The sequence below is a fragment of the Seriola aureovittata genome, chromosome 17 (genome assembly GCF_021018895.1).
Source record: "Seriola aureovittata isolate HTS-2021-v1 ecotype China chromosome 17, ASM2101889v1, whole genome shotgun sequence".
Lineage (NCBI taxonomy): Eukaryota > Metazoa > Chordata > Actinopteri > Carangiformes > Carangidae > Seriola > Seriola aureovittata.
In genome coordinates, this window is record NC_079380.1 from 16,978,419 (window position 1) to 17,004,423 (window position 26,005).

The window sequence follows — 26,005 nt, forward strand, 5'->3', positions numbered from 1 at the left end:
TATTCATTCAAACTGATGATTATAGGAATGTAATATCCACAGATGTTCAGTACAGTGGTATGAATTATTTAGGTGTTATGCCTGTTATATGGAATAAAACCTAATTCAAGATTTTAACTATTTATCATTGCACAATGCCACATGTCATTGAAAGACATAGTCCAGTGTTTTGTTTTTAAAAAAAGACTGAATCACAACAATTTTCCATTCCAAATTTTTTTCCAGAACAGTGTAAAAGGAAAGTAGAATCAAATCTTATGAAAGGAAATATCAAATAGAAAGGATAAGGCAACAAAGGAGAGAAAAACAAGTAAATGCAATAAAATAAAGGCATATTAAATTCGGAATATTTTCAAATATACAATAGTATTTTTCAAAAATATTAAATTGATTTATTTCATGGTTTTTATTTTAGATAAATATGTAAAACTATGAAGGAAAAGAAGTAAATATAAGTGATATTTAAGGAAAACCAACATTTATGGGTAGAGCTTTTTCCCATTAAAATCATTACATTTATAATTCAGTCTTAGGGTCTAAATACATTTTTACCTTTTTGGGTTCATATTGTCGAAGGTTACTACCCAAATCTGTTCAAACATATTTTTTTGCAGTAAAATTAATATTGTTAAAAGAGATAAGCGAGAAATTCAATTTAATTTCTACAAAAAATAGAAGTTCTCCAAGTTTTTAGATTTTGTTTGTACTGTGAAAGGGCGTCGCGCTGGTCTGACGTCACTTCCAGCTACGTCCGGCTGTCACGCCAATGCCGCCAAAAACAGATAAATAAAACTAGCACAGTGAGAAACGATGGTGTCAGAGAAAGAGACAGCGAAAATCCGCAGGTTTGTGCGTGGTGAACTCCGCGATGAGCCAGACTTAAGGTACAGTTGAAGCATTCATTAATTCGTTTAATTAATTGCTGTTTGTACCGAGAGTAAAAACACAGACGCGTGTGTGTGTTAGAAGTGAACTGTCGGTAACCTGTCGACATGTAGGACTAAAGCAGTTTACCGTAAGACCCACTAGCATATATCACTTTCAACACATTCAGTGGTTATTTCACTACTCAGACTGTTGCATGTTGCCTGTTGAACACAAACACTTCAGTTACTGTAACGTTGATGTGCCATTTACTACTACTAGACCACATTCACACATGAGGCAGTTTAACAGTGTTATGGTTTGTCATCCCACACGACTTTGGCTACACGGGCCGTGAGAGGCTTAACATTAACTTTAGGTAGTCAGGAAAGCTTTGTTAAAAAAATTGTAAGGTATTAGTGCCAGTGACAGCTGCCAAATGGCATTTACCACATCAGTAGTTTAGAAGCTAATAGTTGTAAACGACACCTGCTGGGCAGAAGTGGTATCTTTCAGTGGGTTAAAAAATACAGTGGGTGAAAACCATTAGCAAGTTAAACTAAAACAATTGACAGTGTATCTAGTAATGTGCAAGCCTCAGCTTCAGTTGTTGGAATTCAACTAAAATTAGTTCCTCTCGTTTTTGGAGGTAGTAAAGTTATTTTTAGTTGACTATTATGAAGAATAATACACTAAATAATACCTCCATATATTTGTCTATATATTAAACATTGCACTTAAAACTCCAGTGAGGTCCAAAAGTCTGACACCACATTCCCAGATTGTTAGCCACTGTACATTATATAAATATTTTCCTATAGATAGAAATGAAAAAACAAAATCCCTCTTTGTGTGTTACCTATAACTTTTGCATTGAGTAGTCACTCAGTCTTAAAGATCTCAGTCTTCATCTGTTCATGTTTCAGTCATTCAGTATGATGTGGGCCTGTTAAATGTTTCGCATGTATTTCTTATTCTGTATTCAAAATCGCAAAGGCATAAATTAAGTATGACTGTTTCTGTAAATTACCTCTTCCCTCGTACACCTTGATATAATTTTTCTAATGTCTTATTCCAGCACACTGACCTTAGGAATTCTAAAAAAACGCTATTTGGCACGGGTGGGCCGTGAATCATTAAGTCCAGAGGCAGGAAATTACATGAAACAGGCGGTTAAAGAGGAACTGATGAAAATGCAGGTAATTCTTCCCATACAGCTCACATATATTCCTTTAAGTGTTTGTGATTTTAGGACTGGGATCATGTTTAGTGCTATAGGTATAACTGTCATTATACATCTTTTTCCTGCAAGGACGATGACGAAAACGGAGAAGAGCTAGAGACCAAGAAGCCGCAAAACAAAAGGAAGAGAGAAGAGGAAAATGATGAGGTGATAAATGAGAGAGAAGATCCAAGGGCAAAGAAATCCCGCTGTCTGTCAAGTTCATCATCAGGTTTGTTTTAATTGTTATTTTCCTGAAATGCTTTTAGATGCCTGTAATTTTAATGATCTATACAATGTTTTACTTTGCCTTTATCTGGTGTGAAATATCCTGGAGCATTACTAACACTAGGACATGCATTTGGCAATAATAGTATGTGGGGTCACTTTATACTTTTCAACATAAAGCAGCAAGCTGATCACAACTAATTGTTCTTTATTGTATGCTTGCTTTCATCAAAGGCCCAGAGATACAGACACTGATATACAGATATGCCACTGTGTACACACATGGTTTTAATCTTGTCCTTTTACAATGCAGTCCTTTTGCAAGTAGCATTTGAAGGTGCTTTATATGGTTTATATTAACCTAGTTGAGTACATTGATATGGTTTATTTCTCCCTCACTGACTAGTACCTATATTACTCCTACCTTGTTTGCATTATTCCCAGTGAGGTTTGTTGCTTCTTTGTAAACCATAAAATGTTTTGTCTTTTCTTGTTTGGTCAATGACAGAATCGGAGGATAAAGAGGGCAACAAATCAGGAAGTGAGGAGAGTGATGAGGAAGACCAAATTAAATCTGGATCTGAGGATGCAGAGCGAGAGGTGAAAAGATCGCAGCACAAGACAAATGGGAACCGTAAACAGCAGATGGACAGTGAAGACTCTACAGATGAGGAAATTAATGAGTCAGAAAAAAAAGGGAATAAGAGTAAATCTGGTGACAGTCCAAAAGGTATGGTGAAAAAGAAATTGAACGCTACAAAGAATGGAGAGAAAGAAAGCAGCTGTACAAGTCCAGAAAGGAAAGCGGCACAGAGTGATGGAGAGAACGAAACTGACACAGACAACAAGTCAGTAAGGAGTGAAAAAATCAACGGTGATGAGTCCTCAGATGACAGTGAAAAAGGTGACTATGCAAAATTTATACCTGCATGTCCCATATGTAAATGTTGATTCTTTTATAGTGTTACAATTTTTTTTATATGACTTGATGTTACTTTCTGTTCATGTTACGCAGAAGAAAAAGTTTCAGTAGAGAAGAAAAATAACGACACAGACTCAGATTCATCATCACTCCCATCTCTGGAGGATGACAAGGCTAGTGGGACAGAAGATAATCAAGATATTAAAAAAAAGAAAACCATGAAAAAAGAAAAGAGCACCAGAGGTCAAAAGGTGAGTCCATGCGTGATGTTATAAATCAGAATCAGAAGAGTCAAGCTTTGTAAAGTTTTTACTAAGTTCTCATCATCAAATGTTTTTTTTTTTTTCAACAGTATTATGAAATGATCTGTGATGTATATTAATTGATGGTTGCATTTGTTTGAATTTTTATCATTTTTACTGTGGTGAAGTTAAATTCATTCAATTTTAAATAAAGATAGATGCAAAAAATATATAATTAAAACATTTATGCGCCACTGTGCTTTGGTTATACTCCATAATGTATAATGTATGTATCATATTTGAAAAAGCTAAACTGAATGGTTTAATTTACAATTTTTTATGAATAATTAAGGAAAAACTTAAATATCTAGTGTCTGTAAGTGTCCAACACTTTTGCCCTGAATCTTCATATTGAATAAAGGTGCATCTAAATTCCTGTAAGATGAGTGGCAGAAAGCTAAAACCAAATGTTGTAAATGTCTCTTACGTAAATCTTTTCTTCACAACCTGTCTGACCACTGCAGAATGACGACAAAGCAATTGTGAGGCTCAAACGCTACATTGCTGTCTGTGGTGCGAGGCAAAATTACAAGAAGCTCCTTGATGGCTGTCACTCTGTTCACTCCGTGGTGGCTGTTCTGAATAAGACGCTTCAAGATCTTGGTGTCCGTGGTCAGTGGGAATACATTTACCTTTTAACAGACCACACGATCTGGCCATAACTGCTCATTGATTTGCTGAAATACTATACAGTGAGATGGTTTTGATTTGTAATGATAAACGAGCCCAAAATGAAAACCTTTACTTGACTGTACGTTTGTAAAACTGCCATGTGACATTTCTCATGTGTAAACTGTAAAACAGTTTTCATTTTCTGTACAACTGACACAATTTGATTAACTCTAAAAATAACTTGTGTATGTGTTTTCACACAGGTCAGCCAACTATTAAGAAATGCAAAAAAGTCAGAATAAAAAGAGAACAGGCTCAGGAACTAGCTGGCCTTGATGTCAGCAACATCATTTCCACACAAGGTAATAATTTGTCTCTTCATGGTTGCTACCAACTATTACTATTGTGAAAATTTAATTGCTGTTTGTTGTTTATTGTACATATTGCACTCAGCTTGAACAAGAACGGCAAGTTGATTTCACGCATTACTCAATATAGATTCTAGAAAAGCAGAGCAAAAACTTAATTTGACGTAAGTGTATGTAAACATAATTAACACTGTAGAGATGGCTTTTCCGTTAAAGACGCTGTGTGTAGGAATGGGCCAACTGTCTAATTCATACTCTATACTCAACTAGAAGTTTCTTTTGTAAGAAACAAGGAAATACACTCTTTGGTCCCTCCTCTCCCATCCCCTTCTCCTGCGCCATCGTCAGACTGGCCGTTGGGCATACCAGGAAAAATCCCTGTGGACAGTCATTCTGGTTGTGCATGAAAGCATGCTATCTTCATGATCTGTGGCTGGGCTTATTGGCCACTCACAACTGAGTTTCAACCCTCACCCTCATGCTGAGCTTGATGAAAGAGAGGAGGGATGTCTGCAACACAGCCAGGTTTATAGCCTACTTGCAGTTATTACTTCTTCATCCTCTCATGTTGGGCTGAGGCCAGATTGGATGCTACAGCGAGTCATTATCATCTCTTAAGGTACAAAGTGGTATTACAAGATGGAACTGGACTAGCTGCCTAGCATGCTAACCTCAGTAAACATCTCTGCAACGCAATACATGGACATCTTTGACTTAACGTCAAAACTAATTTCTTTACATTCTGCTGATGAGTTTAGTAAATTTTTTGAATGTTTTTAGACATTTTCTTCAATGGGAAACTTACATGTGTCACAGATGCTGCATGCACCACATATTTTAACGTAATAGTATCTGTATGTGTGGTTGATGACCAGGTTGGTTGAAGAAGTGTACACTGCACTTATAGTAATGCTGTTGATCAAGTGTCTATAATTTTTAAATCGCTAGTACTGTTTATCATTTTGGTGCACATGCAAAATATGAAAATATTGATTAATGATACCTGCTAATGTGGATACCTTTCTCAGGTCGTCCTAAACGCAGAGGAGCGTGGCAGGCGAAACATGACCCTCCATCCTCTACATATCTGCGCACTCTGAACTCTGGCTCAGAGAGTGAAGAGGAAAATGATACACACAGAGGACGCAGAAGAGCAACAGACTGGGCCAACCTGCGGGGGGTCATCAGTGATGATGCAGAAAGTGACTGACAGGGACAGTTCCTCTTCAAGTCTGGACATTGGACATTACTTTCTCACTGTACAGACTGGGTTTTGGTCTTTACAAATAATTTTGTTACTGTTTTAATGTCTACTTTTGGCAAAAATAATAACAATTGATAATATAGATGGGGCTTGAATGAATGACCATTTTTTGCAGAATAATAATAATAATAGAGTGATGATGTACATTTATTTTTTATATCAAATAAAAGTATTTTGTTCAAATGGAACAAATATTTTATTTTTACAAGGGGACATGTACATGAAGACTGTTGATTTGCTTTTGCTTTTTCTGACGTGTCGGGGGGGGGGTGACAGAGGGAGAGCATGGTAATAAAAATCTGCCTATAAAAGGGGCAGGAGGCGAGTAGTAAAAATAAAAAGTGATCCCCTTTCATCCCATGGACACATCTCGTCAGCTTCACATTTCCGGGAACTAATCGTAAGTAAGCTCTCGGATAGACGGAATATTTGGCAAACGGACTGGTCCGATGGGGTAATGTGTCCGCCGCACTACTGCAGGTCAATGAGATATTTATTTTTAATTGCTATAATACAAGAATCGTTATTACGTTTTTGGTTACGACACAACTGTATTAGGCAAAAAAAATATGTATTTTTACATATTTTTACATTACACTAAGGACTCGAGGCTAAATAGAAGTAGCTCTAACCAAATCACTACAGTTGATTTGAGACCTCTCTGACAGTGTCAACCAGAACTGCTCATTACAATCTTCCTAAATGTAGACTTTGTGGAAGATCTGTCGTGTGGGATTGGATAAATCTGTTTAAGCGTACCTAATAAAGTGGCCAGGGATTATCTAAACTGTGTGGAAAGAGAGAGATCGTAGATAGTAGGTATTGAAAAGTCCTATTATTTCCTACTACTATCCCTACTCTTTGGTTTACATAACCAAATGTTGGTATTTTCTCTAACATTACATTTACTTAGACCTTACATTACTAATTTCATGCAGGAATGGACAATGATACACCAGATGAGGTCTTTGCCGAGCTGAAGACGAAGCCCCTTGGAGGATGGGGTGTTGCTCAGATAGCTGTTGGTACTGGACTTGCTGTGTATGCTATGTGGGTGGGAATCCTTCAGCCGGGCTTCCGAAAAGTCCCTTTAAGGCTACAGGTATGGTCCACATCTCCATAACAATTTGAATAATTATTGATGTAACTGCTTGTTCCAAAAAGGTTTGAGAAACATCCAAACATTTTTCTTTTTAATCAGAGGCTCTTTAAAATTTCTTCCAGGTACCCTATATTCCAGCCAGCAAAGCTCAAGTAAATAATGTCATGACATTGTTGAGAGGTCGAAAGGGAGGTCTTGTGGATTTGGGATCTGGTGATGGCCGTATTGTAAGTACAAGCAAGATATTTGGGATCTCATGTCTTGCACTGATGAAAAATGAGTTTTGACAATGGTAATTTTTAACCTGTAAGGTCTTGGAAGCCCATCGACAGGGTTTCGCTCCTGCTGTTGGTTATGAGCTCAACCCTTGGCTTGTTCGCCTTTCCCACTATCATGCATGGAGAGCAGGCCATAATGGAAAAGTGTCATACCGACGGGAAGATCTCTGGAAGGTCTGACATTTGTCACTTGTATTTCAGCATTAGTAACACTCCAGTCAGCATTAAATAACAACATTTAACAGTATTGTAATTGGTTTTGGCAACAATATATTGTTTCCACAACAAAATAGATTAAGAGGAAATGTTCTCACTTCCAGAAGAAAAAGAAAACAAGAATGACACTGAATATCTAAATTGCTGGCAAAATAGTTTCTTATTTTCTAAAGATTGACATGACTTGCCCAAATACCTTTATGAATAATACTCGTAACTCTTTGGTAGCCTTTTGTGGTTTACTTTATCCTGGTGGTGTATGCCAGCTCATCATACCTTAAGATATCACAGCTTATTTGCCCTCCTTTCTGCAGGAGTTTTTGTTACCATTAATTTAACATGGTCAGGGAATAAATTCTGTAGTGACCACAGATTTCAAGAAAGCTGCATAGTTTTTTAAATGTGATCATTCATTGTATTTATGATATTTAAAGGTGAATTGTTAATAAATTGAACAGTGCATCCTGCATTTTATCTCATCACAGGTTGACTTGACAGAATGCAAGAATGTCACAGTGTTTCTGGCTCCTAGTGTGGTGAGTAACATAATGAACAGATATCTAGAAACCATGAAATTGTAGATTGTCTCAATGTAGCACACAGCCAAGCAAAAATGCAGTAATAAAGAAAAACTGGATGTTAGCTCACTGAAAATGACTTAAAGAAATATTTGTGTTCCTAGCTTTCATTATTGCAGGAGAAGTTGCAGGCTGAGCTCCCTGTTGATGCCTTAGTTGTGGCTGGACGTTTTCCCTTCCCTGACTGGAAACCCTGCAGGATTGAGGGCCAGGGTGTGGACAGAGCCTGGGCATACAGCATGCAAGCACAAAGACAGACCACCACCAGGAAAAATGACAAGCTCACAGTCATGGATAGCGACCCTGACAATGAACTAACCAAGGAGAAATGATCCACTTGAAGCTACATGGTCTTTTTCCTTTCCATGGTTTTTTGTCCTCCTAGAATGGTAACATATAATTATTATATATCATGAATTCATAAGCTGCTCATCACATCAGTATCCTTCACTGGATAAGGACAAAGTTAAGGACATTTTACTTAACTTGACTGTCTACATAATTAAAGACTAAATACTTTTTGATTACTTCCGCAACAGGACGTTTCTGACAACTTCTTCTTTTCTTTTTGCACAAATGCTCTCTCTGCTACAGCTTTGAATCTTATATTTGTTAGCAGCAATGTCTGAACCACTTTTGAACTAGAAATTCCTGAGCAACAGTTTGTGTTGGCATCAAAGTAAAACCACAGCTTTGCCTCCAGATACATGAAGAGTAGTTTTTGTGAATGATCTGTCTGGGGGGGAGCAAGCTTTTAAATGTTGTGTCATCAGCAGTTGTTTCTTCTGTGTTAAGCAGACGCGCAGTTCCAATCTCACAAACGGATTGTAACATTTTCTATAAACCCCATGGGGTCCATTGTGTAGAAAGGGTGGTCTTTGCCTGGGTTATAAATAATTATCCAGTAGCAGTTTGTTTTTGACTGTAGCCTTTTTTTTTGTTTCTCTTGAATGTTCAGTCTTCACTTTGCTGTAAAGGTAAATGCTCTATTTATGGACTATAAATTCCTGTTTCTCTTCCCCCATGTGCTGTACACTTAATTTGTCACCTTAGTTTCTGACATTCTGAGGTGGGCCAGGTAATTATTCAAACAAAATGCTGCATTCAGTACATGATCCAGGATAGCTTTGAAGTTGAACTGAATGAGCTCTGTACACAGCATTAAACTCAATGTTATACACGAGGAAAGGCACAGTGTGGAGTGGAAAGAATAATTATCCCTAGAGGTGCAGACTTTGTCCAGTTATGTAATGTCCACACAAGGTTCTGCAGATAAAACATCACTTTTGGGATAGAGTACTGTATGCATGCTTCAAAGGAGATCAACACAGGCGTCATACTTATTCACTAAGAAGGAATATATGTTTCCATGCTGTCCCCTATTTATTCTTTTGCCTTTGTCTTGTCTTTTTCCATTTATGTTAAGTATTATTGTATACTTAATATTCTATTTATTGTAAGCCAGCCATATTTCTGTATTTGTTTGTGGCCCTGTGTGGGCTAGTTTTATTCTAACACAAAGACAGTATTATATGATTGGTCATTTACTTTTTGAGTAAGCTGATTTTCTTTCATTTATAACTTATTACTCACTACTTTTTAAAAAGCTATTTGCACACAGACAGTGATAGACATAAACTTTCTTTAATATGTTTAAAAAGTGCTGTAATTTGAAAGTGTAACGGGAGCTCGTGCTTTTCTTATTGTGACTGACTTGACACGAGCTGATTGGGTTGGTTCATTTCTGCAGCAAAAGAGGAAGTTGCGAAGCGAACCTTGTTACCAACAAGCTAGCTATAATCTTGAGCCGCCCAAAGCATCGAAAAGGGGAATAACAGGAACAGGCGCGCATAGTATTATATATTTAGTGTTCTCACAAATTTGTCAGTTATATAACTTGGGTGTGCACATTCACTCGTTTTAAAATTTTAAACGGTAGAGGCAAGTTGTCGTGACCAACAGCCCTGGAAGCATGTCTACGTTTGACAGCAAGCTAACGAAAATTACACCTTCATCCTTCTAGAAAAGCTAACGAGTTAGCCATCCGCTGCAACGTTAGCAACTGGGTAACTTAGCCTCGAAACGCTTGATATAGAAAGCTAATTAACGTTGCACATTTCTCCGGTGTCGGAGCCAGTGTTAGATGTTCCACAAAACAAGATTTCTATATTTAACTTACCGGTAAATGGAATTATACGACAATGCAGCTAATCTACCGATTCGAGATAGCTGATTCAATGTTAAGACTATGTACTTGGTAAGCGAAAAGCGTTTTATTATAGGGTGGTAAATTTAACTCAGTGTTTAACGTCGTTTTTGCAAGCAGAGTCAACGACTCCGACCTTTGCTAGCTAGTTGTGTGTGTATTATCGACCAAAGCAGACGAGTAGACCATGACGAGCCCCCTCTGCGGTTACGTTAGCCAGCAACACCTTAGCTAACGTTAGCTACAGAACTGGCTAGTCAGGTAGCTAATGTTGGCTCTTTACTGTAATTAACACGAGACTAAGAAAACTGAAGAAAGCATCTGAGCCAATTAAACATGGTAAGTATAATTTGACGCGTATTTTTTACCTAGTTATTCACATTGTTGTCCTGTCGGATTTGCTAATGGCTAATGTGGTGCAAGAGCTTTTGATTCGTATATTTGAACAGGAAGACCTAACGTTATGATAATAATGCTTTCAAATTTCTTAACATATAGCTAATAGCGTATGCAAATATGCACTATGGTCCTGTATGTCTGTTAAGCCACATAACGGTTTGTGGGAGGCCAGGTATTTCACGGGATGTGACAGCTTGTTAAGCCATTTCGCGGAACAAGACGCCCATCTTGCAAAACCGAATATTTGCTTTGAGTAGTGTTAAGCCTCGGCAAGTTGTGGCTTATTTGAGGAATTTAGACCCGCCTGCCACAGGAGCTGCTCTTTAAAGTCTCTATTTGCTATCTCTTTTTTGCCAGGCAGGGCCCAACTTCCGCCACCTGTCAAAGCGTGGTACAGCACAACCGACTTGTTTTAATTACAGCTTGATTTAAATTGTGTATGGCTAAGACTAAAATTTTCATGCAATCATCAATGCTGAACCATCTCAGCTAGTCGGACTGCAGTTGTGAACTATATTTCCATGATATAATCTGAAAAAAGGGTCAGTAATGATATATGTGCAATGATAAACTAAAGCTCTGTACAGGCATGCACACGTGAAGATACATATCCAGCCCAGTAAGTGATTCACCTGAGCAAAATGCTGCATACACCTGTAAGCACTAACTTGTGAAAGATCTTCTCTTGAAATCAGTCTACAGGACCACATGTTGATATATTGTGTATATATTTTTTTTCATGGTTATGAGAAAAGAACAGTGATTTGGTTGTACATATTGTTTAATAGATGGTCTAGATGTGCATTTTGTATTTAACTTTACCTTTTATTATCCTCTAGGCTTCAGAGGAGTCATCGCTGCGTGCACTGGAGAGTCTTATGACGGAGTTCTTCCACAGCTGCACGACCAATGAGCGAAAGAGAGAAATAGGTAAGTTTGGCCTTGTAAAACCTACCTCTGCCCCTTAGAAGTAAGAACATGATCCATAAGTATTTTCAGGTTTGTGCTTCCACCAATGTGGTTTGCATAGATACAACATAGGACTTGTATCTAGAACAATGAAGAGGGAAGAAGAAAATTGAATTTAAGTCTGAAAAAACTAATTTGACAGTCTTTTTCGTAAAGGGCAGTTTACTATCCTATTAACTGAGGCAAGTTTTATTCAAAGTGAAATAGATCAATTTGTGCATCTCATTTTGTTATTTGTAAAAGCATGTCTTCACATCTTTGAATATATATTTTTGAAATAGTAAAGGTTTTTCCCATGAGATACTGTATCCCAAAGTCTCTGTAACATACTGTAATGCAGGGTTAGAGTTTGTCACTTTGGAGTGTTTTGTGACCTAAAATCAATTGATTTCTATTAAAGGTGTCAATTTTTTATACACTTCCTGTGTTGTGACGCATTACTTTCGGTCTGTCTGCAAGTGAAGCCTACATTGTCATGTACTTCTGTCAGTGATCATACCTACTTCCTTTTTTCTGCAGAAGAGCTGCTAAATAACTTCGCACAGCAGACTGGAGCGTGGCGGCACTGTTTGTTCTTCCTTTCCAATACTCGGAATGAGTACGTAATGATGTACAGCCTCACAGTATTTGAAGTAAGTGCTGTAGGTGGGAAATACACATTTTCAGTTTACAGTAGTGTCCAAGGCCTTCTTTACCTTTTTATGCTTCGAAAATAAGACAGTACCCAGAGAAATATATTGCTAAATAGGTACTGAATATATTACATGGTAAAGAATTTGTTTCATTCTGTTTGTCTGTTTCCTCATTTCTTTAATTCTACAAAACAAGTTAGCTGACAGTGTAATACATATTTTATGGGATAAAAGACTGCACATCCTGTGACCCTAGTGACATACTTTCACTGTCTTTTACATATGTTATACCCCTTTTGCACCAAAATTAGTATGTATATATCCACTGCCAGTAGACGACTTTGCCTCTCTGTTTTTTTGTTTTTTCTTTCATGTTCAACGACACAAATGTGCTCTAAAACAGTAGAAAGCAGCATGGAGGCTTTACAATGTTACAGCAGTTACTTTTTTATATCTTTTAATGCAGTCTCCTCAAACTCACCACAGACTGAACAAGGTTGTTGGTGTGAAATGTTTTTCATACAGTTATAATATAACTGCCCGTAGGTAGTGCGCTCATCATGTTTCATCGGTGTTCTTGAATAAGCTGGTAGAGCCTGAGACTCATACACTACAGAAGGGGTAGTCATAGCAACTTCACGCAGTTAAAGCAACATCATATCTGTGTGATGGAAAAGAGGAAAATTAGCATGTCCACCCAGGTTTTATGTTTCCATCTCTGATTGTCACTGGAGCCAATAAATACCCGTGAAAACTACAGAATCAATTCTGATTATATAATTTCCCACTGAGGACAAAAGGCAGATGTTATAGGGTGTCGGTGGGTTTTTTGTCCAATGTGAAAGGGGCTTAAGATGTGTATGCTTAGATTTAGGTGTTTTATTTGCAGCATTGAGTTTGTAGTTGAAGGTGTGTTAGTTAATGTTTTTCAGTGGACACTATATCATTTAAAAAAATCTTTCTTGATCAACAAAGATATTACTGAACACGCACACAATTATTGAGAATTATTACAAAATATTTGTCTGTATACATCTGTCGCTTCTTGAGACACAGTTTTGACAGCTGATTGTTACTTTTTACTTTCAGAACCTGGTGAACAAGATGTGGATTGGCATTGCTTCACAAGACAAGATGGAGATTCGCAGCTGTCTTCCCAAACTCTTACTTGCTCAGCACAAATCTGTGCCCTATTTCATCCGTAACAAACTCTGCAAAGTCATCGTGGACATTGGTCGCCAGGACTGGCCAATGTTCTACCATGATTTCTTTACAAACACCCTTCAGGTAAGCTCTGATGATGTTGTTTATACTATAAAAATGTTTTGTGCAAGTTTAATCCTCATCAGTAACTCAGTGCTGGTTGATGTGTTCTTAAATGCTTAACAGAAGTTGAGACTAAGACCAAGAAAAACATAGCTTCTCTTACAGTGAACATGTGCTTTTTGATGATGTGAAATTGCACTAAAAAGCACCTCTCTCCCTTAACCTGTTGCATGTGTCAAATTTATTTATGCAGCATTTCAGACTTACTTTTTCTATTAATTTAACATATTGTATTATTGCAGATAGTTTGGATTATTGCTCCAGAGCACAGAAAAAGAGCTTTGGTGTTTGACAATATTGAATCATCAAAGAGCGACTGAAACAGTTTCCTTTCATTTTGAAATTAAATGGCAATCAATCAGAAAAGTCAAGAGTCAACAATATTGGAGGTGATAAAATTAAATCAAGAATGGAATATGAATGTTCCCAAATTTGTGTTGTGATTATGTTTTTCGAGGTTTCCACAGTTTTAATTTAAAAAACATCTCCCCAGTTACTGTACAGCACCAGATTATGAGCATAAAAGTAGTGGAGGAAACAAACTACAAGATTTCCCTCAGGAAATGTTTCGGCCATTTAGTTAGTAAATTTAAGCCTAAATGGGCACTCTCATTATGTGAATGGCTTTTGCAGTGTGAAGGTTAATGTTTCATTTCATAAGTATATTAATTGTAAAATACTGTATGTTAGCAGAGGCCGTCTTTGTTTTAGACAAGATTTCCCACCTCCAATATAAAACATGAAGCCCTGAACTGTCAACCACACCAAATAGTAAAGGCTAACAGAGGATGCTATATTTAAATACTCTATTATTTACTATTTATTGCATCCTGGCGTAAAACAGTTTGGAAACTGTTTGACCTGTAGGTAGAGAACAAACTTCATTAATCTTTATCAACTGTCAATCTGTTGTGAACTGCAGCTGATCCAGTCTCCAGCTCTGGCTCAGTTGGGGTTGGTGATGTTGAAAACCACATCAGAGGAACTTGCATGTCCTCGAGAAGACCTGAGTGTCGCCAGGAAAGATGAGCTGCGTAAACTTCTGCTGGAGCAGGTACCAACCGTGCTTGGACTGTTAACGGGTGAGAACAACTTTTAATACTTTGTGCAATATACGCAATACAGCGATAAAACGTCAGTGTTACATGCCACACATTGCAAGGGATGTCAAAGACAGTCTGAAATACAATTCAGTTTTCAGACTGAGGCGCATCTACAGCTAAAGCCACCGATTGTTCAACCAGCTAATTAGGTTTAAATCTGACTTGCAAAACTCAGTCTCCATGGGTCAGGCTGCCAGTCAGAAAAAATGTATAAGTGGAAACCCTTTAGTACATGTGGGTAATTGGGTGTCACTTCTTATTTTACAGGTATCCTGGAGACCTATTGGGACAAGCACAGTGTCATAGCTTCCACCCCTCCGCCCTCACCCACCTCAGGGGAAAGTGGTGAGTGAATCATCCTTTAGTTAGTTAAAACTGCAAATACTTGATAGTACTGTGGTTATAATCTTGGAACAGCTGTTGCTTCTGGTTAATACTGACATTGACTAAAGCATTAATTTTATCAAATGGTTTGTTGTGTTTTAACCAGACCATTTTGTGTCTTTTCAATCTATCAGTGGAATTGCTGGGCAGTTTGTTTCAGGGCAGCCAGTATTCAAAGCTGCTTTGCCAGCCCATGGCAACATTGGACAGTGAGAGTCAGCAGCTCTGTTGTCTCGTTTTGGAGTGCCTGGCCCACCTGTTCAGCTGGATCCCTCTGTCCACAAGCATCACACCCACACTGCTGGCATCCATTTTCCATTTTGCACGTTTTGGTTGTGATCTTCATACAAAGGCCAAGACAGGATCCTTCATCTCCTCCAACTCCTCCTCTTCTAATGGGCAGCTTAACCCTGGGACAATGCCACCAACATCGAATGGAGGAGGGCGAAATGGACAGCAAAGTGAGGGCAACAAGGTGGATCGTGCCCGACTTGGTGTACTTGCTATGACCTGTGTCAATGAACTGGTGTCAAAGAACTGTGTTCCAATGGATTTTGAGGAGTACCTGCTGCGCATGTTCCAGCAGACCTTCTTTCTTCTGCAGAGGCTGACACGAGAGAATAATGCTCATACAGTCAAGAGTCGCCTACAGGAACTTGATGAGAGGTATGGCACAGTCCAATGGTGTTTGTGCATGCTGTGTTTACAGACTAGAGAATGTATTTTGACAATTTTAGCATGTAGTCTCCAACTGATCAGATTTACCTTTGTTATAGTTGAGCCTAATATGCTGTCAGAAGTCGCACTGTGGTATATCTTAGTAGTCCATCTCTGAAAAAGAGTCTTTGTTTTCATCACTGCTGTTCACTAGACTGGTTCCATACAGCCATGTACTTCAGCTCTGCCACATGGCTCATTCTGACCTATTCTGTCTGCCTATGTATGTCTCTTTAGTCCCTTTATATACAAACTGTACGTGTGTGTCTGTTGGCAGTCCCGGACACAAATCACTGAGCTTCATTTAATCACCTCACCTCATCTATGACATCCTAAACCTTTTATCTAGCAAACTGGATATTTTCATGAGTGGTCCTGCAGTTTGGGAAATTAGATCACCCGGCCTTGGTTCAAGAAATTATATAATTATTGACCAGCGTAGACTATATGAAGTAAATTTTAACTGTAACTTTGAGTATGTTCTGTGTTTAATAATGTTTCCTGTTTCATCTTGCAGTTACTTGGAAAAGTTCACAGATTTTCTGCGCCTGTTTGTCAGTGTTCACTTGAGGCGGATTGAGTCCAGTCCTCAGTTTCCAATTGTAGAGTTTCTTGCCCTGCTTTTCAAATACACCTTTAACCAGGTTATTATAATTTTGATCATTTTAATGACACTTTTTTATGCAGTACACCACAGGGTCTGGACTTCTACAGATTTCCTGAAAACTTACTTCTCATTGATTTTTCAGCCTACCCATGAAGGCTACTTTGCCTGTTTGGATATCTGGAGTGTGTTTTTGGATTTTCTAACAACCAAAATCAAAAGCAGACTAGCAGACAGAGACAGTGTCCTGAATAGGTAAGTGGCTGAGAAAAAATTAATTGATGTCAAATATTTTACAATATAGACAATCAGGTGTATAAAATGTCTAATTTGTTATCATTTATTTTTTATTGCATCTATTTAAAATCGTTATATATTCATTTGGACAGGTACAAAGATGCCTTAGTTCTTCTGTTAAGGGAAGTTCTGAATCGCATACAGTTCAGATACAACCAGGCCCAGTTAGAAGAGCTGGATGATGAGACTCTGGATGATGATGTAAGAACATTTTACACACAGTTTATTTCACGGTCTGTCATTTGCACCTTTTCACTTGATATGTTCAGTACATCTCTTGTAGCCACAACAAATCCAAAATAAAAGTTTACTATATTACTAGTATGCTAACCCCTTTATTTGGTAACTATAGCAACAGACCGAGTGGCAGAAGTACCTGCGTCAGAGTCTGGAGGTGGTTGCCAAGGTGATGGAGCTGCTCCCATCCCATGCGTTTTCTACTTTGGTAAGAGATCGTTGTCGGTGTCACCTTGACATATAGTGGACATAAGGTTTTTTGGCATCTATGAAATGAAATGTTTACAGCCTCAATACAAATATTTTTTGCACATGATGGCTTTCCAAAATATTAAAGGAGCAATACTGACAACTCAATGTTATACTGCACCACTTGTGTTAAGGTTGTGCATCATCAGCTCAAACATAGCCATGGTCAACAGTTTTACCACAAGTAATTCTACAATGTTATATTAAACTGCAACCACAGCAGCAATACTTGTTGCTTCATTCTATCTTAACTCATTATTGAAACAGAGTCCATCATGTTAAACTGATTACAAACACACAATGAGATGTCTTAAACTAAAAACCACTGAGGTAGAAGTAGGATGATGAACCCAAACGTTGATCAGTTTTACAGGTCTGACAAGATATTTGAACATGACTTCTCTCGTGTGAAATGTAGAATTATCAGTTTCACTTTTGTCTTTACAAGACTCTTGATTTAGATGAAATTGCACATGAGAGAGGCAATTTTCTTGCAGACTAAAACAGAACACATATCCGGAGTGAAGTTGAGCTGTTTAATAAATTGCTATATCTGGAGAATGCTTTATCATTTTGTATGGAGGTTCATAAAACAGAAACTGAATTCTGTAAAATATCATTATGTGAATTAGTTCCTGTTTGGAACCAGTTCCTCCAAACAGATTATGTCTTCTTGATCACTTGTGAACTTGCTTTTGGGTTCTGTGGTAATAACACTGTGTTCTTCTATCACTTCTATCGCTATTCTTTTTTTCTCTTTCAACTCTGTATTGTGCGTGTTATGCATTTATCTCTGCTGTTTTCAGTGATGATGATACAATAACAAGTTTAAAAAAAAAAAAAAAAAAGAGACAGTTATTTTCACGTGGCTATGGGTTTTATTATTGTGTGTTAAGAGACGTATGGTGACATACCCAGTCTGTGGCAGTGGCAGCCTGCTTATTCTTCCTCTCTTTCTCAAGTTTCCAGTCCTTCAAGAAAATTTGGACGTATACTTGGGTTTGCAGCAGTTTATTGTCACCACTGGCACAAGTAAGTAACTTTTGCCTTGATTTTTAGAATGTTTTTATCAGCTTCACCTCCTGTCTTTTGTTTTAGGTACAGTCACATTGAATGGTGCTAATTCCATAGATTAAAGTGTTTGAATGGCTTGTCATCATTCAGGTCGGAGGCTCAATATCACTGCGGAGAATGACTGCCGTCGACTTCACTGTTCTCTCAGGGACCTCAGCTCCCTCCTTCAAGCTGTCGGACGCTTGGCTGAGCATTTCATTGGAGAAATTTTTGCTGCACGGTTCAGTGACGCCCTCGCAGTGGTGGAGAGGTCAGTGCTCTGCTATTCATCTAAAGCATGAAACATTTATTGTACCTACATCATGAAGCTATATTTGTGTTAGAGAATGTACTTGCAGTATTGTTGCACATTTTTAGTGATTATAACTGAATCTCAAGTCAGACATTGGCTTCTGTCTAAATGATTTAATACTGTTTATATGATACTTTAGTATTGATTATTATTAATACTAATAGGGAGTTGTGGTGTTTGATGAATGAGTAATGTAGGTGTTTTCTGTTGACTGTTCATTTTGCTTCATTGAAAGAGCAAAATATAATAAACCCTTTCCTTCTCTTTTCAAGGTTGGTTGAAGTGACTTGCTACGGCTCTCAGACCAGCCTTTACGACCTGGAGACCGCTGTGCCTTCTGTGCTCAAGCCAGATCTCGTTGACGTGTGAGTATCACGCGTTAAAAGGAAAATTTAACCCTAACCCTTTACATGTGACTCATTGGTTACACCTAACAAGACTTTTCTGTTCTGTTATTGACAACAGTATTACGACAAGCGCAAGAGAGGGAACTGTGCGTGTGAACAGTTGCAATGTTTGTGTGAATTCAGACACTTCACAGCATGAATAAAGGCCACAGAAAGGCTATTGTGGCTGTTTGCAGTGTTGGAGAAGTTTCCTCTCGTTCATCAATGTCGGAGCAATTTTGCATAATGAAGTTACAGAATAATTTTATTTCTGGGACTGGCTTGATAGAAATGCAGACCAGTCTGAATATTATTTCTCAGAAATTGATTAAAAATAAAATTGATATTCACATTAATTTAGTAAACACTTCACAAGTGATGCAAATTTGTGTAAACTTTATAAGGAAGAAGCAATGTGTTCACCCCACTGTGATTTAACTGTGTGCTGTTTTGGTTGTTGCAGACATGCACAGGCCCTTGCTGCTTTGCAAGCCTACTCTCACTGGCTTGCACAGTTCTACAGTGAAGTCCACAGTCAAAACCAGAGCCAGTTCATCAACCTCATCACATCAGCAATAGATGCCAGTAGTCCACTCATCACAGCTAAGGTAGCTTCTCTCGCTCTTTCTTTTGCACTCTCTAATTACACACATGAAAGCTTGCTCTGCAATTTCAAGTCAACTATCAATAATTTAGGCATTTACTGTATACACTCTCACAAGTGAATTTCAGTCTTCAACTAGAGATGTGAGCTGGCCTGGCAACAACAGACTGAGCACTTAGTGAAAGCGAAGTGGAAAAAAGAGGGGCAGGCCCACAGACCCTGCGAATACATACACACTCCAGCTAAAATCAAGCAGTAGTGGCAGGTGTAAGGAGAGTGGAGGTACAATGTTTTCTCAGATTGCACAATGCAGATGTAAAAGGGAGTGGAAATAGTTTACTTTAAATTAATGAGCTGAGTCATTTTCGCTGATTAACATGTGATCAGCGTTTGTGTCCTCCAATGTCGATAGTCAATCAAATCAGCATAAGCCTAACACAGAATCTCTTATTTGGGTAAATGAAGAATTTTAATTAAGTGAAAGTCAATTATAAAAAATGCTGTTCATGAATACTTGATCTAAAAAGTGTTGTTGGTTTCATGTTGAAGCAGTGGTTCATTAAGGAGGAAGTAAGATATGGAAAATATTAACCAATGCGTAAAAGCTGCAGCCTGTGTTCACAATTCTTGTTGTGTTTATTTTCCAATTTATTAATTTGGTCCTATTTTAGTTAATATTTCCCACACATTAGTGTTACTATGATAAAATGGCACAATTTCAATGACAAAGAAATTGATGTTTGTATTTGTATAATTCACAATTTGTGCATAACAGATACATTAGCTGCTATAGTTCTGTGTTAATGATAGTATTGTCTTTTTCACGGTTACTTTCACACCAGCCCTTATTCAATTCACAGGCTGGCTTCTTAAATTTTGTCTTCATTTGTAGGTACCTGAAAAGTTGATGCTCTCAGCGTGCCATCTGATGGTTTCCATCACATCTACAGTACGACCTGTGTTCTTGGTCACTTTACCAGCTGTTCAGAACATCTTCAACCTCATTACGACAGAGAATCGGACTCGCAGACTTACCCAAGAGGTAAATGTTTGTTGCTTTTATTTTGCATATATTCAATGATTCGGTTATTTAATAAAATAGTAGCAAAGTAGATTTACCTGCACACTAGTTTAATAGCATTGATTATTTGGAAATTTCTCTTTTTTGATATTTTAAATAAAACACTACACAAGCACAACAATTAAAAATAGGAATTTTTAAAAAGATCCTCAGAGATTGAAGTTCCTGAAATGTCAATACCTGAATTAAATACTGTGTGTGTTTGTGTGTGCGTGTGTCTATTCATACAGGCTCACGTGTTGGTGTGTAGGGCTTTATCCAACATGCTACTGCTCCCATGGCCAAATTTACCAGAGAATGAGCAGCAGTGGCAAACACGCTCCAGTAACCATGCCAGCCTATTGACAGCCCTCACACGAGAATATCGCATTTTAAGAGGGACAGTGAACATTACTCCACGGCAACCAGCTCTAGATGACAGTCAGTATTTCTTTTTCTTTTTTAATTTGCTTTCTGTTATGTTAGTCTTGGTCTGCTTATTTTGACATCCTGTCATTATTTGTCTTTCCTGACCATCTTTTTTCTACTCCAGTGAAAGCAGTGATACAACAGACCCTGCCTGTGCTCAGAGACATTGTGGATAGCATCTCTGGGGAATCCACCAAATCACGTCAGATCTGTTACCAGAGTCTCCAGGAGTCTGTCCAAGTGTCCCTGAGCCTTTTCCCAGTGTTCATTCAGCAGCCAGGTCAGTGTCTCATCCACAGTTGGTCTGTCCATCTACAGGGTTAACTAAAAATCTGATCAAGGTGAAGATCTATTCATTTGCGTTTTTGTGCACACTTATCCTGTCACGGGGGACTGAGGCAAACAGTATGTACTGTATTGAGCAAACACGTAGAGATGTCTCTCTGCCTCCTACCGATGTATGCATATGATGATAACAGTGCATGTAGCAACAGACCAGATCCACACAACTAAACAATTTGAACACTTAACTGTAGTCTCTACTTTAGCATCTTGCATTTATAGATGTAGCCAAATACCAGTGGACAAAATTACAAAGTTGAGGAACCAGTATCTATTTGCAGTAATGTGCAAACATCTTGTGCTAACCTGTTTCACTTACTGTTTGTCTCTTTATTTCCTATAAACTGTTGGTCTATTTCCTTTCGTATAGACTTGTTTTTTCACCTGTACAGCAAGCAGCAATGCACATCCCTGTGAAACCTTACTTTGGAAAAAAAAATTTTTCTCCTATACTCTGTCTGTATAGAAATATTCCATAGTTATTGTAACAAAATACATGTAATAATAATTGATAACAATTAATGGAAAATAAATTCTGAAGACCTCAACAGACTACAACACAAAAGGTCATCTGACTGGCCAGCTTTGTTAATTGTCACCTCTCTTTCCTAGATGTGACGGATGAGATGCTGGCCTTCTTCTTGACACTGTTTCAGGCATTGCGGGTCCAGATGGGTGTTGCCTTCACAGGACAGATCATCCACACTTTCCTTAGCATGTTCACCAGGTAAAAAAAAAAGTGTTCTCCACAATTCTTATAAACAATAGCTACTTTTATTAGTTGTAGTCACTGTAGTATTACTTCTTGTCTTAAGATTTAAATGCATGGGGCATACAGTGATTGTTGCTATCGCTCTTAACGCTAATTCATGTAATGTCACTTATATGTGCTCCAGGGAACAGCTGGCAGCCAGTATTTTGCAAGAAGGCAGTGCAGGGTGTAGAGTGGTACAGAAGTTCCTGAAAATCCTTCAGGTGGTGGTGCAAGAGCCTGGTCAAGCTTTCAAGCCCTTCCTACCCAGCATCCTCTCTCTGTGCATGGAGCAGGTTTACCCGGTGGTGGCAGAGGTCAGTTGGTGGTCACTTGTCCAGTTTTTTTTTGTTTGTTTGTTTTTTTTTGGTTTGCATCTGGATTGGTTAGCCTGCTAGCACCTAAATTTTGCATGTGGCATCACTTATCATGTAGGAAATCTTACAAATAAGTAAATACACTTAAATAAGGATATTTACCTGACAGTGTTTCAGAAAAATAAACAAATTAATAGTTGGTCAGTAGAAACATGACACAAATTTGTTCATTTGAATATTCCGAAAATAAAAAGTGTCAGGTATTTAATGATATAATTTATGATGGTATATATGCTTGTCTTTGATAGCGGTCTTCCCCAGATGTCAAGGCAGAGATGTTTGAGTTGCTATACCAAATACTTCACCAAAACTGGAGGTACTTCTTTAAAACTTCAGTCTTAACAAGTGTCCAAAGAGGAGCTGCTGAAGATACCATGGAAAATGAAGCCCAGTTCACAGCTGCCATGCAGGTGGGTGTTTGCACATGGCTACAATTATCATCATATACCTTTTGGATGGACTGATACCTCTCGACTGTGCTCTTTGTTTGATTTGACGGTGCTGAGGGAACATATAGAACATAAAATCCAACTGCAATGTGTTTCCAAAATAAGCAGTTATCTCAATTGTTGAAATTAGCTTTTCGTCACACAGTTAATGGATAAAGTTATTGTTAAATCTAGTTACATTTCATTTCCTGACTTCTGCTGAAATGTATTTTCCAGGCTTTTGGACAGTCCTTCCTGCAGCCTGACATCCACATCTTCAAGCAGAATCTCTCCTATTTGGAGTCACTCAACAGCAAGCACAAGTTGTATCACAGAGTAAGTTGAGCTTTTATATAAGTATGTTTGTATTTACATGTGTAGTGTATGATGGTGCAGTTTTGTTGACTCACTTCCAACAACAAAAGCAGTTCAAACCTGTCAACTTGTCACATGGGCAGGCAATGACTGTAACCACAGCTGCAGTTTTTTGCTCTTTTATAATTCTGCTTTTTATAAAGTTTTACATTTACCTCTATTAGTTATAAAAACATTAACTGTAAAATGAGTTGTCTTTTTTTCTTTAGTTGTTTTCTTTTATGCTAATTTTGACCCAATTTGACATAAATGTCTTATAGGATAAAATGATGAAGATATGACATTTTATATCCCAATTATGACCATATTTCCTGCAACTTGATTGGTTGGTGGAGGCATACAACTGCAAGGCTGTAATTCTGCATTTTTTATTGTGCTTCAGAAGCTTTTCCGGACCTCGATGCTCTTCCACTTCATCAACGTGCTGCTGCAGGTCCTTCTCCACAAAAGCCACGACCTTCTTCAGGAGGAAATCACCCTTGCTATTTACAACATGGCCTCTGTCGACTTTGATGCCTTCTACTCGGCCTTCATGCCAGAGTTCCTCAATGGTTGCCAGGGTGTTGACACCAGTCAACGAGCTGTTCTTGCACGCAACTTCAAGCTTGAACAAGTAAGAATTAAATTTTGTGACATTCTCTAAGGGGTACTCAGTTGGTTGCAGTCTGCAATCTCACCACTAGATGCCACTAAATCCTACACACTGGTCCTAATAACTAAGCTTAACCTGTAGTGGCCATGCTGATAGTGTGGTGTTTTTTTATCCAACTTGTCCAATATTTATTGTTCAATTCTGCAAGATTGTTGAGCAATTATATTCCATTCACTTCCACTCTGTTCAAGTGGTGGCAGAAATTACAGATACCCTATATCAATCAAAGCATGTTGTTGCAGTCTCCTCCCTGTATTCACTAGTTACTACCAGTCCAGACAAAGTGAATTACCAAATGAGCTGTTGCTCATTTCCCTTGCATTTTGTTAAACTTTTGCAGCACAATAAGTGAGCAGTAATCTAAAGCTCATGGTCCACACACAGGGGTTTTCACTTGCCTCATTAGACCTCACAAACTCCAGTGTCGGTTTGCAGGGTTTCAATCTGTAAACCATTAGTTGATGGTAACATACTGATTGTAACTACTCCTGTGTAGCTTTTATTATGGAAACATCTATAACTGTTTCAGTATCACCTTTTAGCATCAGTGTCTGTTTGGTTGAAAGTTGTTTATGCCTCATCTGCATCCTAAACACTATCTGCTAATATTTCCTCTATAAATTAATATCATTGTTAACTTTTTCTCTTCTTTTTCAAGGACCTGCCTTCGTTCACTCAAAGTGTGCAGCGGCTGGTTAATGACCTTCGCTACTACAGACTGTGTAATAGTAGCCTACCCACTGGCACTATCAAGCTATAGCACAATGACTGCTTGAACCACTCCACACATCAACTATGATCTTCAAGGATTGCCTGTGCTGACCACTTTGCCCAACACTCCCTCTCCAACTCAGCTTCGCTCCACCTGTTCAAAGTGATGGGAAGGGACAACACACATTTGTATGGTTGAGTAATTGGAGGTTGAGGATGCTGCTGATGTTTTTCTTTGATTTCTACTGTAGAAGGTTGGCGCATTATTATTTTTTTTAAAAAGCAGTGCCCTCCTTATGTATTGCCAATGAAAATGTGGCAAGAAATGTAAACCTGGTCTGCAGTTGGCTTTCGCCCAGACCTGGAGCAGTCTGAGCCAGGCCTTCTTTCCCACGCCTCTGCAACAAAGCTAGGCTGGGACTGAGCACTTTCAACTCATTTTGAGTTTTTAAAATGTCTGCTTTTATTCATTTTGCCTTCAATTTTTTTCATCTCCAAAGGAGACGGACTCTCAACTTTCATATCATTCCATTCTGAAAAAGAGAAAACCTGCTTGATTAAATAAAGTGCTTTTTTAGTAAATCTCAGGTATTGGTTAATTCATGATTTTATTGGTCTATGTGCTTTTGCAGTGTTACAATATTGTTTGTGAAAATAATGGTTGCGTCAAGAAATTTGAAACCTTTTGGTATGTTTTTACTCTTTTGCTTTAGACTGCCCAATGGCATCTTTTTCAAATCCCTTTGAGTGTAAATTCATCTACTGAAACTGCTGAATAGTTTTTTTCAAACTTTCATTTTGTAGAGCACAATCAATAGAGTATCAATAGTCTGTTTGGATCTTCACAAAGCTAATGGATAAGGCTGTGCAGATTTTGATTTTGAAAATGGCTAAAGATTTGAACCATCAACAGACAGAGGTTTTGATTTGTAGCATGTGACACATCACATGCACCAATGTCGTGTGAGGACACGACACACAGAAGTTACAGCAGAGTAATGAAGCAACTTCACTAACCTCTAGCTTTAGTGTTAGTGTTGTGGTGCTGCCTATCTATCCAGGACTTTAGATATTAAGATGTTTACGCATTTCCAAACCTTTTCTCAGCTGCTGTTTTAAATATTGAAAGCACATTTTGTTCCAGTTATGATGTTAGCGTTACAATTCCTGGTTATTAGAAAACAGACGGACTGGAAGTTTGTGTGACTCAGTAAAATCTACAGGGGAACAGAACTCATGAACCTTACCTTTGGACTCTTGATTTCATTAGCGTATTCTCTGGCTCAAAGGCTAATCCTGATGCTAAATTTACACCAGTTCTATCTTTAATGTAAAAATACATTTTCATTGTAAGATGTTAGACATCCATTCGAGGCTGAGTGAAAACAATCTTAAATGTCCTGAAATCACCAAGACTGTCATATTCATGTGGTTTTATTTAAAAG

General features: G+C 38.0%; 3 protein-coding genes across 5 annotated transcripts; all 3 read left to right on the plus strand.

The window, feature by feature from the left end:
• The first annotated feature begins 732 nt into the window (after window positions 1-732).
• hirip3 (HIRA interacting protein 3) lies at window positions 733-5,952 on the plus strand. Of its 2 annotated transcripts, none has more exons than XM_056401642.1 (8): window positions 733-884; window positions 1,943-2,063; window positions 2,177-2,318; window positions 2,823-3,218; window positions 3,330-3,487; window positions 4,003-4,150; window positions 4,414-4,512; window positions 5,547-5,952. In XM_056401642.1, exons 1-8 carry the CDS (start codon window positions 811-813, stop codon window positions 5,726-5,728), a joined length of 1,320 nt encoding a protein of 439 aa, XP_056257617.1. In that variant the 5' UTR covers window positions 733-810; the 3' UTR covers window positions 5,729-5,952. The 2 variants fall into 2 exon arrangements, with proteins under 2 accessions (XP_056257617.1, XP_056257618.1); XM_056401643.1 differs by lacking the exon at window positions 5,547-5,952 and adding an exon at window positions 4,789-5,519.
• A 229-nt stretch (window positions 5,953-6,181) lies between these two features.
• antkmt (adenine nucleotide translocase lysine methyltransferase) lies at window positions 6,182-8,975 on the plus strand. Of its 2 annotated transcripts, none has more exons than XM_056401646.1 (6): window positions 6,182-6,262; window positions 6,721-6,884; window positions 7,007-7,111; window positions 7,196-7,336; window positions 7,864-7,914; window positions 8,061-8,975. In XM_056401646.1, exons 2-6 carry the CDS (start codon window positions 6,723-6,725, stop codon window positions 8,286-8,288), a joined length of 687 nt encoding a protein of 228 aa, XP_056257621.1. In that variant the 5' UTR covers window positions 6,182-6,262; window positions 6,721-6,722; the 3' UTR covers window positions 8,289-8,975. The 2 variants fall into 2 exon arrangements, with proteins under 2 accessions (XP_056257621.1, XP_056257620.1); XM_056401645.1 differs by lacking the exon at window positions 6,182-6,262 and adding an exon at window positions 6,458-6,601.
• A 725-nt stretch (window positions 8,976-9,700) lies between these two features.
• On the plus strand, window positions 9,701-25,147 carry xpo6 (exportin 6). Its single transcript, XM_056401946.1, has 24 exons — window positions 9,701-10,501; window positions 11,401-11,491; window positions 12,050-12,162; window positions 13,252-13,449; window positions 14,411-14,570; window positions 14,859-14,936; window positions 15,110-15,641; window positions 16,210-16,336; window positions 16,442-16,551; window positions 16,686-16,794; window positions 16,946-17,038; window positions 18,042-18,111; window positions 18,244-18,403; window positions 18,718-18,810; window positions 19,295-19,439; window positions 20,328-20,477; window positions 20,747-20,936; window positions 21,049-21,204; window positions 21,879-21,993; window positions 22,163-22,334; window positions 22,643-22,804; window positions 23,060-23,158; window positions 23,580-23,810; window positions 24,508-25,147. The coding sequence occupies exons 1-24, from the start codon at window positions 10,499-10,501 to the stop codon at window positions 24,607-24,609; spliced, it is 3,459 nt and encodes a 1,152-aa protein (XP_056257921.1). The 5' UTR covers window positions 9,701-10,498; the 3' UTR covers window positions 24,610-25,147.
• Window positions 25,148-26,005: the final 858 nt, after the last annotated feature.

Bases quoted from the DNA above. Each gene is read 5' to 3' on its own strand.
- hirip3 (XM_056401642.1), top strand. From the start codon at position 811: ATGGTGTCAGAGAAAGAGACAGCGAAAATCCGCAGGTTTGTGCGTGGT. The intron at 885-1,942 runs GTACAGTTGAAG...GTCTTATTCCAG, and splicing joins CGCGATGAGCCAGACTTAAG to CACACTGACCTTAGGAATTC. The intron at 4,151-4,413 runs GTCAGTGGGAAT...GTTTTCACACAG, and splicing joins TCAAGATCTTGGTGTCCGTG to GTCAGCCAACTATTAAGAAA.
- antkmt (XM_056401646.1), top strand. From the start codon at position 6,723: ATGGACAATGATACACCAGATGAGGTCTTTGCCGAGCTGAAGACGAAG. The intron at 6,885-7,006 runs GTATGGTCCACA...AATTTCTTCCAG, and splicing joins AAGTCCCTTTAAGGCTACAG to GTACCCTATATTCCAGCCAG. The intron at 7,915-8,060 runs GTGAGTAACATA...TTGTGTTCCTAG, and splicing joins TGTTTCTGGCTCCTAGTGTG to CTTTCATTATTGCAGGAGAA.
- xpo6 (XM_056401946.1), top strand. The intron at 16,337-16,441 runs GTTATTATAATT...TTGATTTTTCAG, and splicing joins TCAAATACACCTTTAACCAG to CCTACCCATGAAGGCTACTT. The intron at 19,440-20,327 runs GTAGCTTCTCTC...CTTCATTTGTAG, and splicing joins GTCCACTCATCACAGCTAAG to GTACCTGAAAAGTTGATGCT.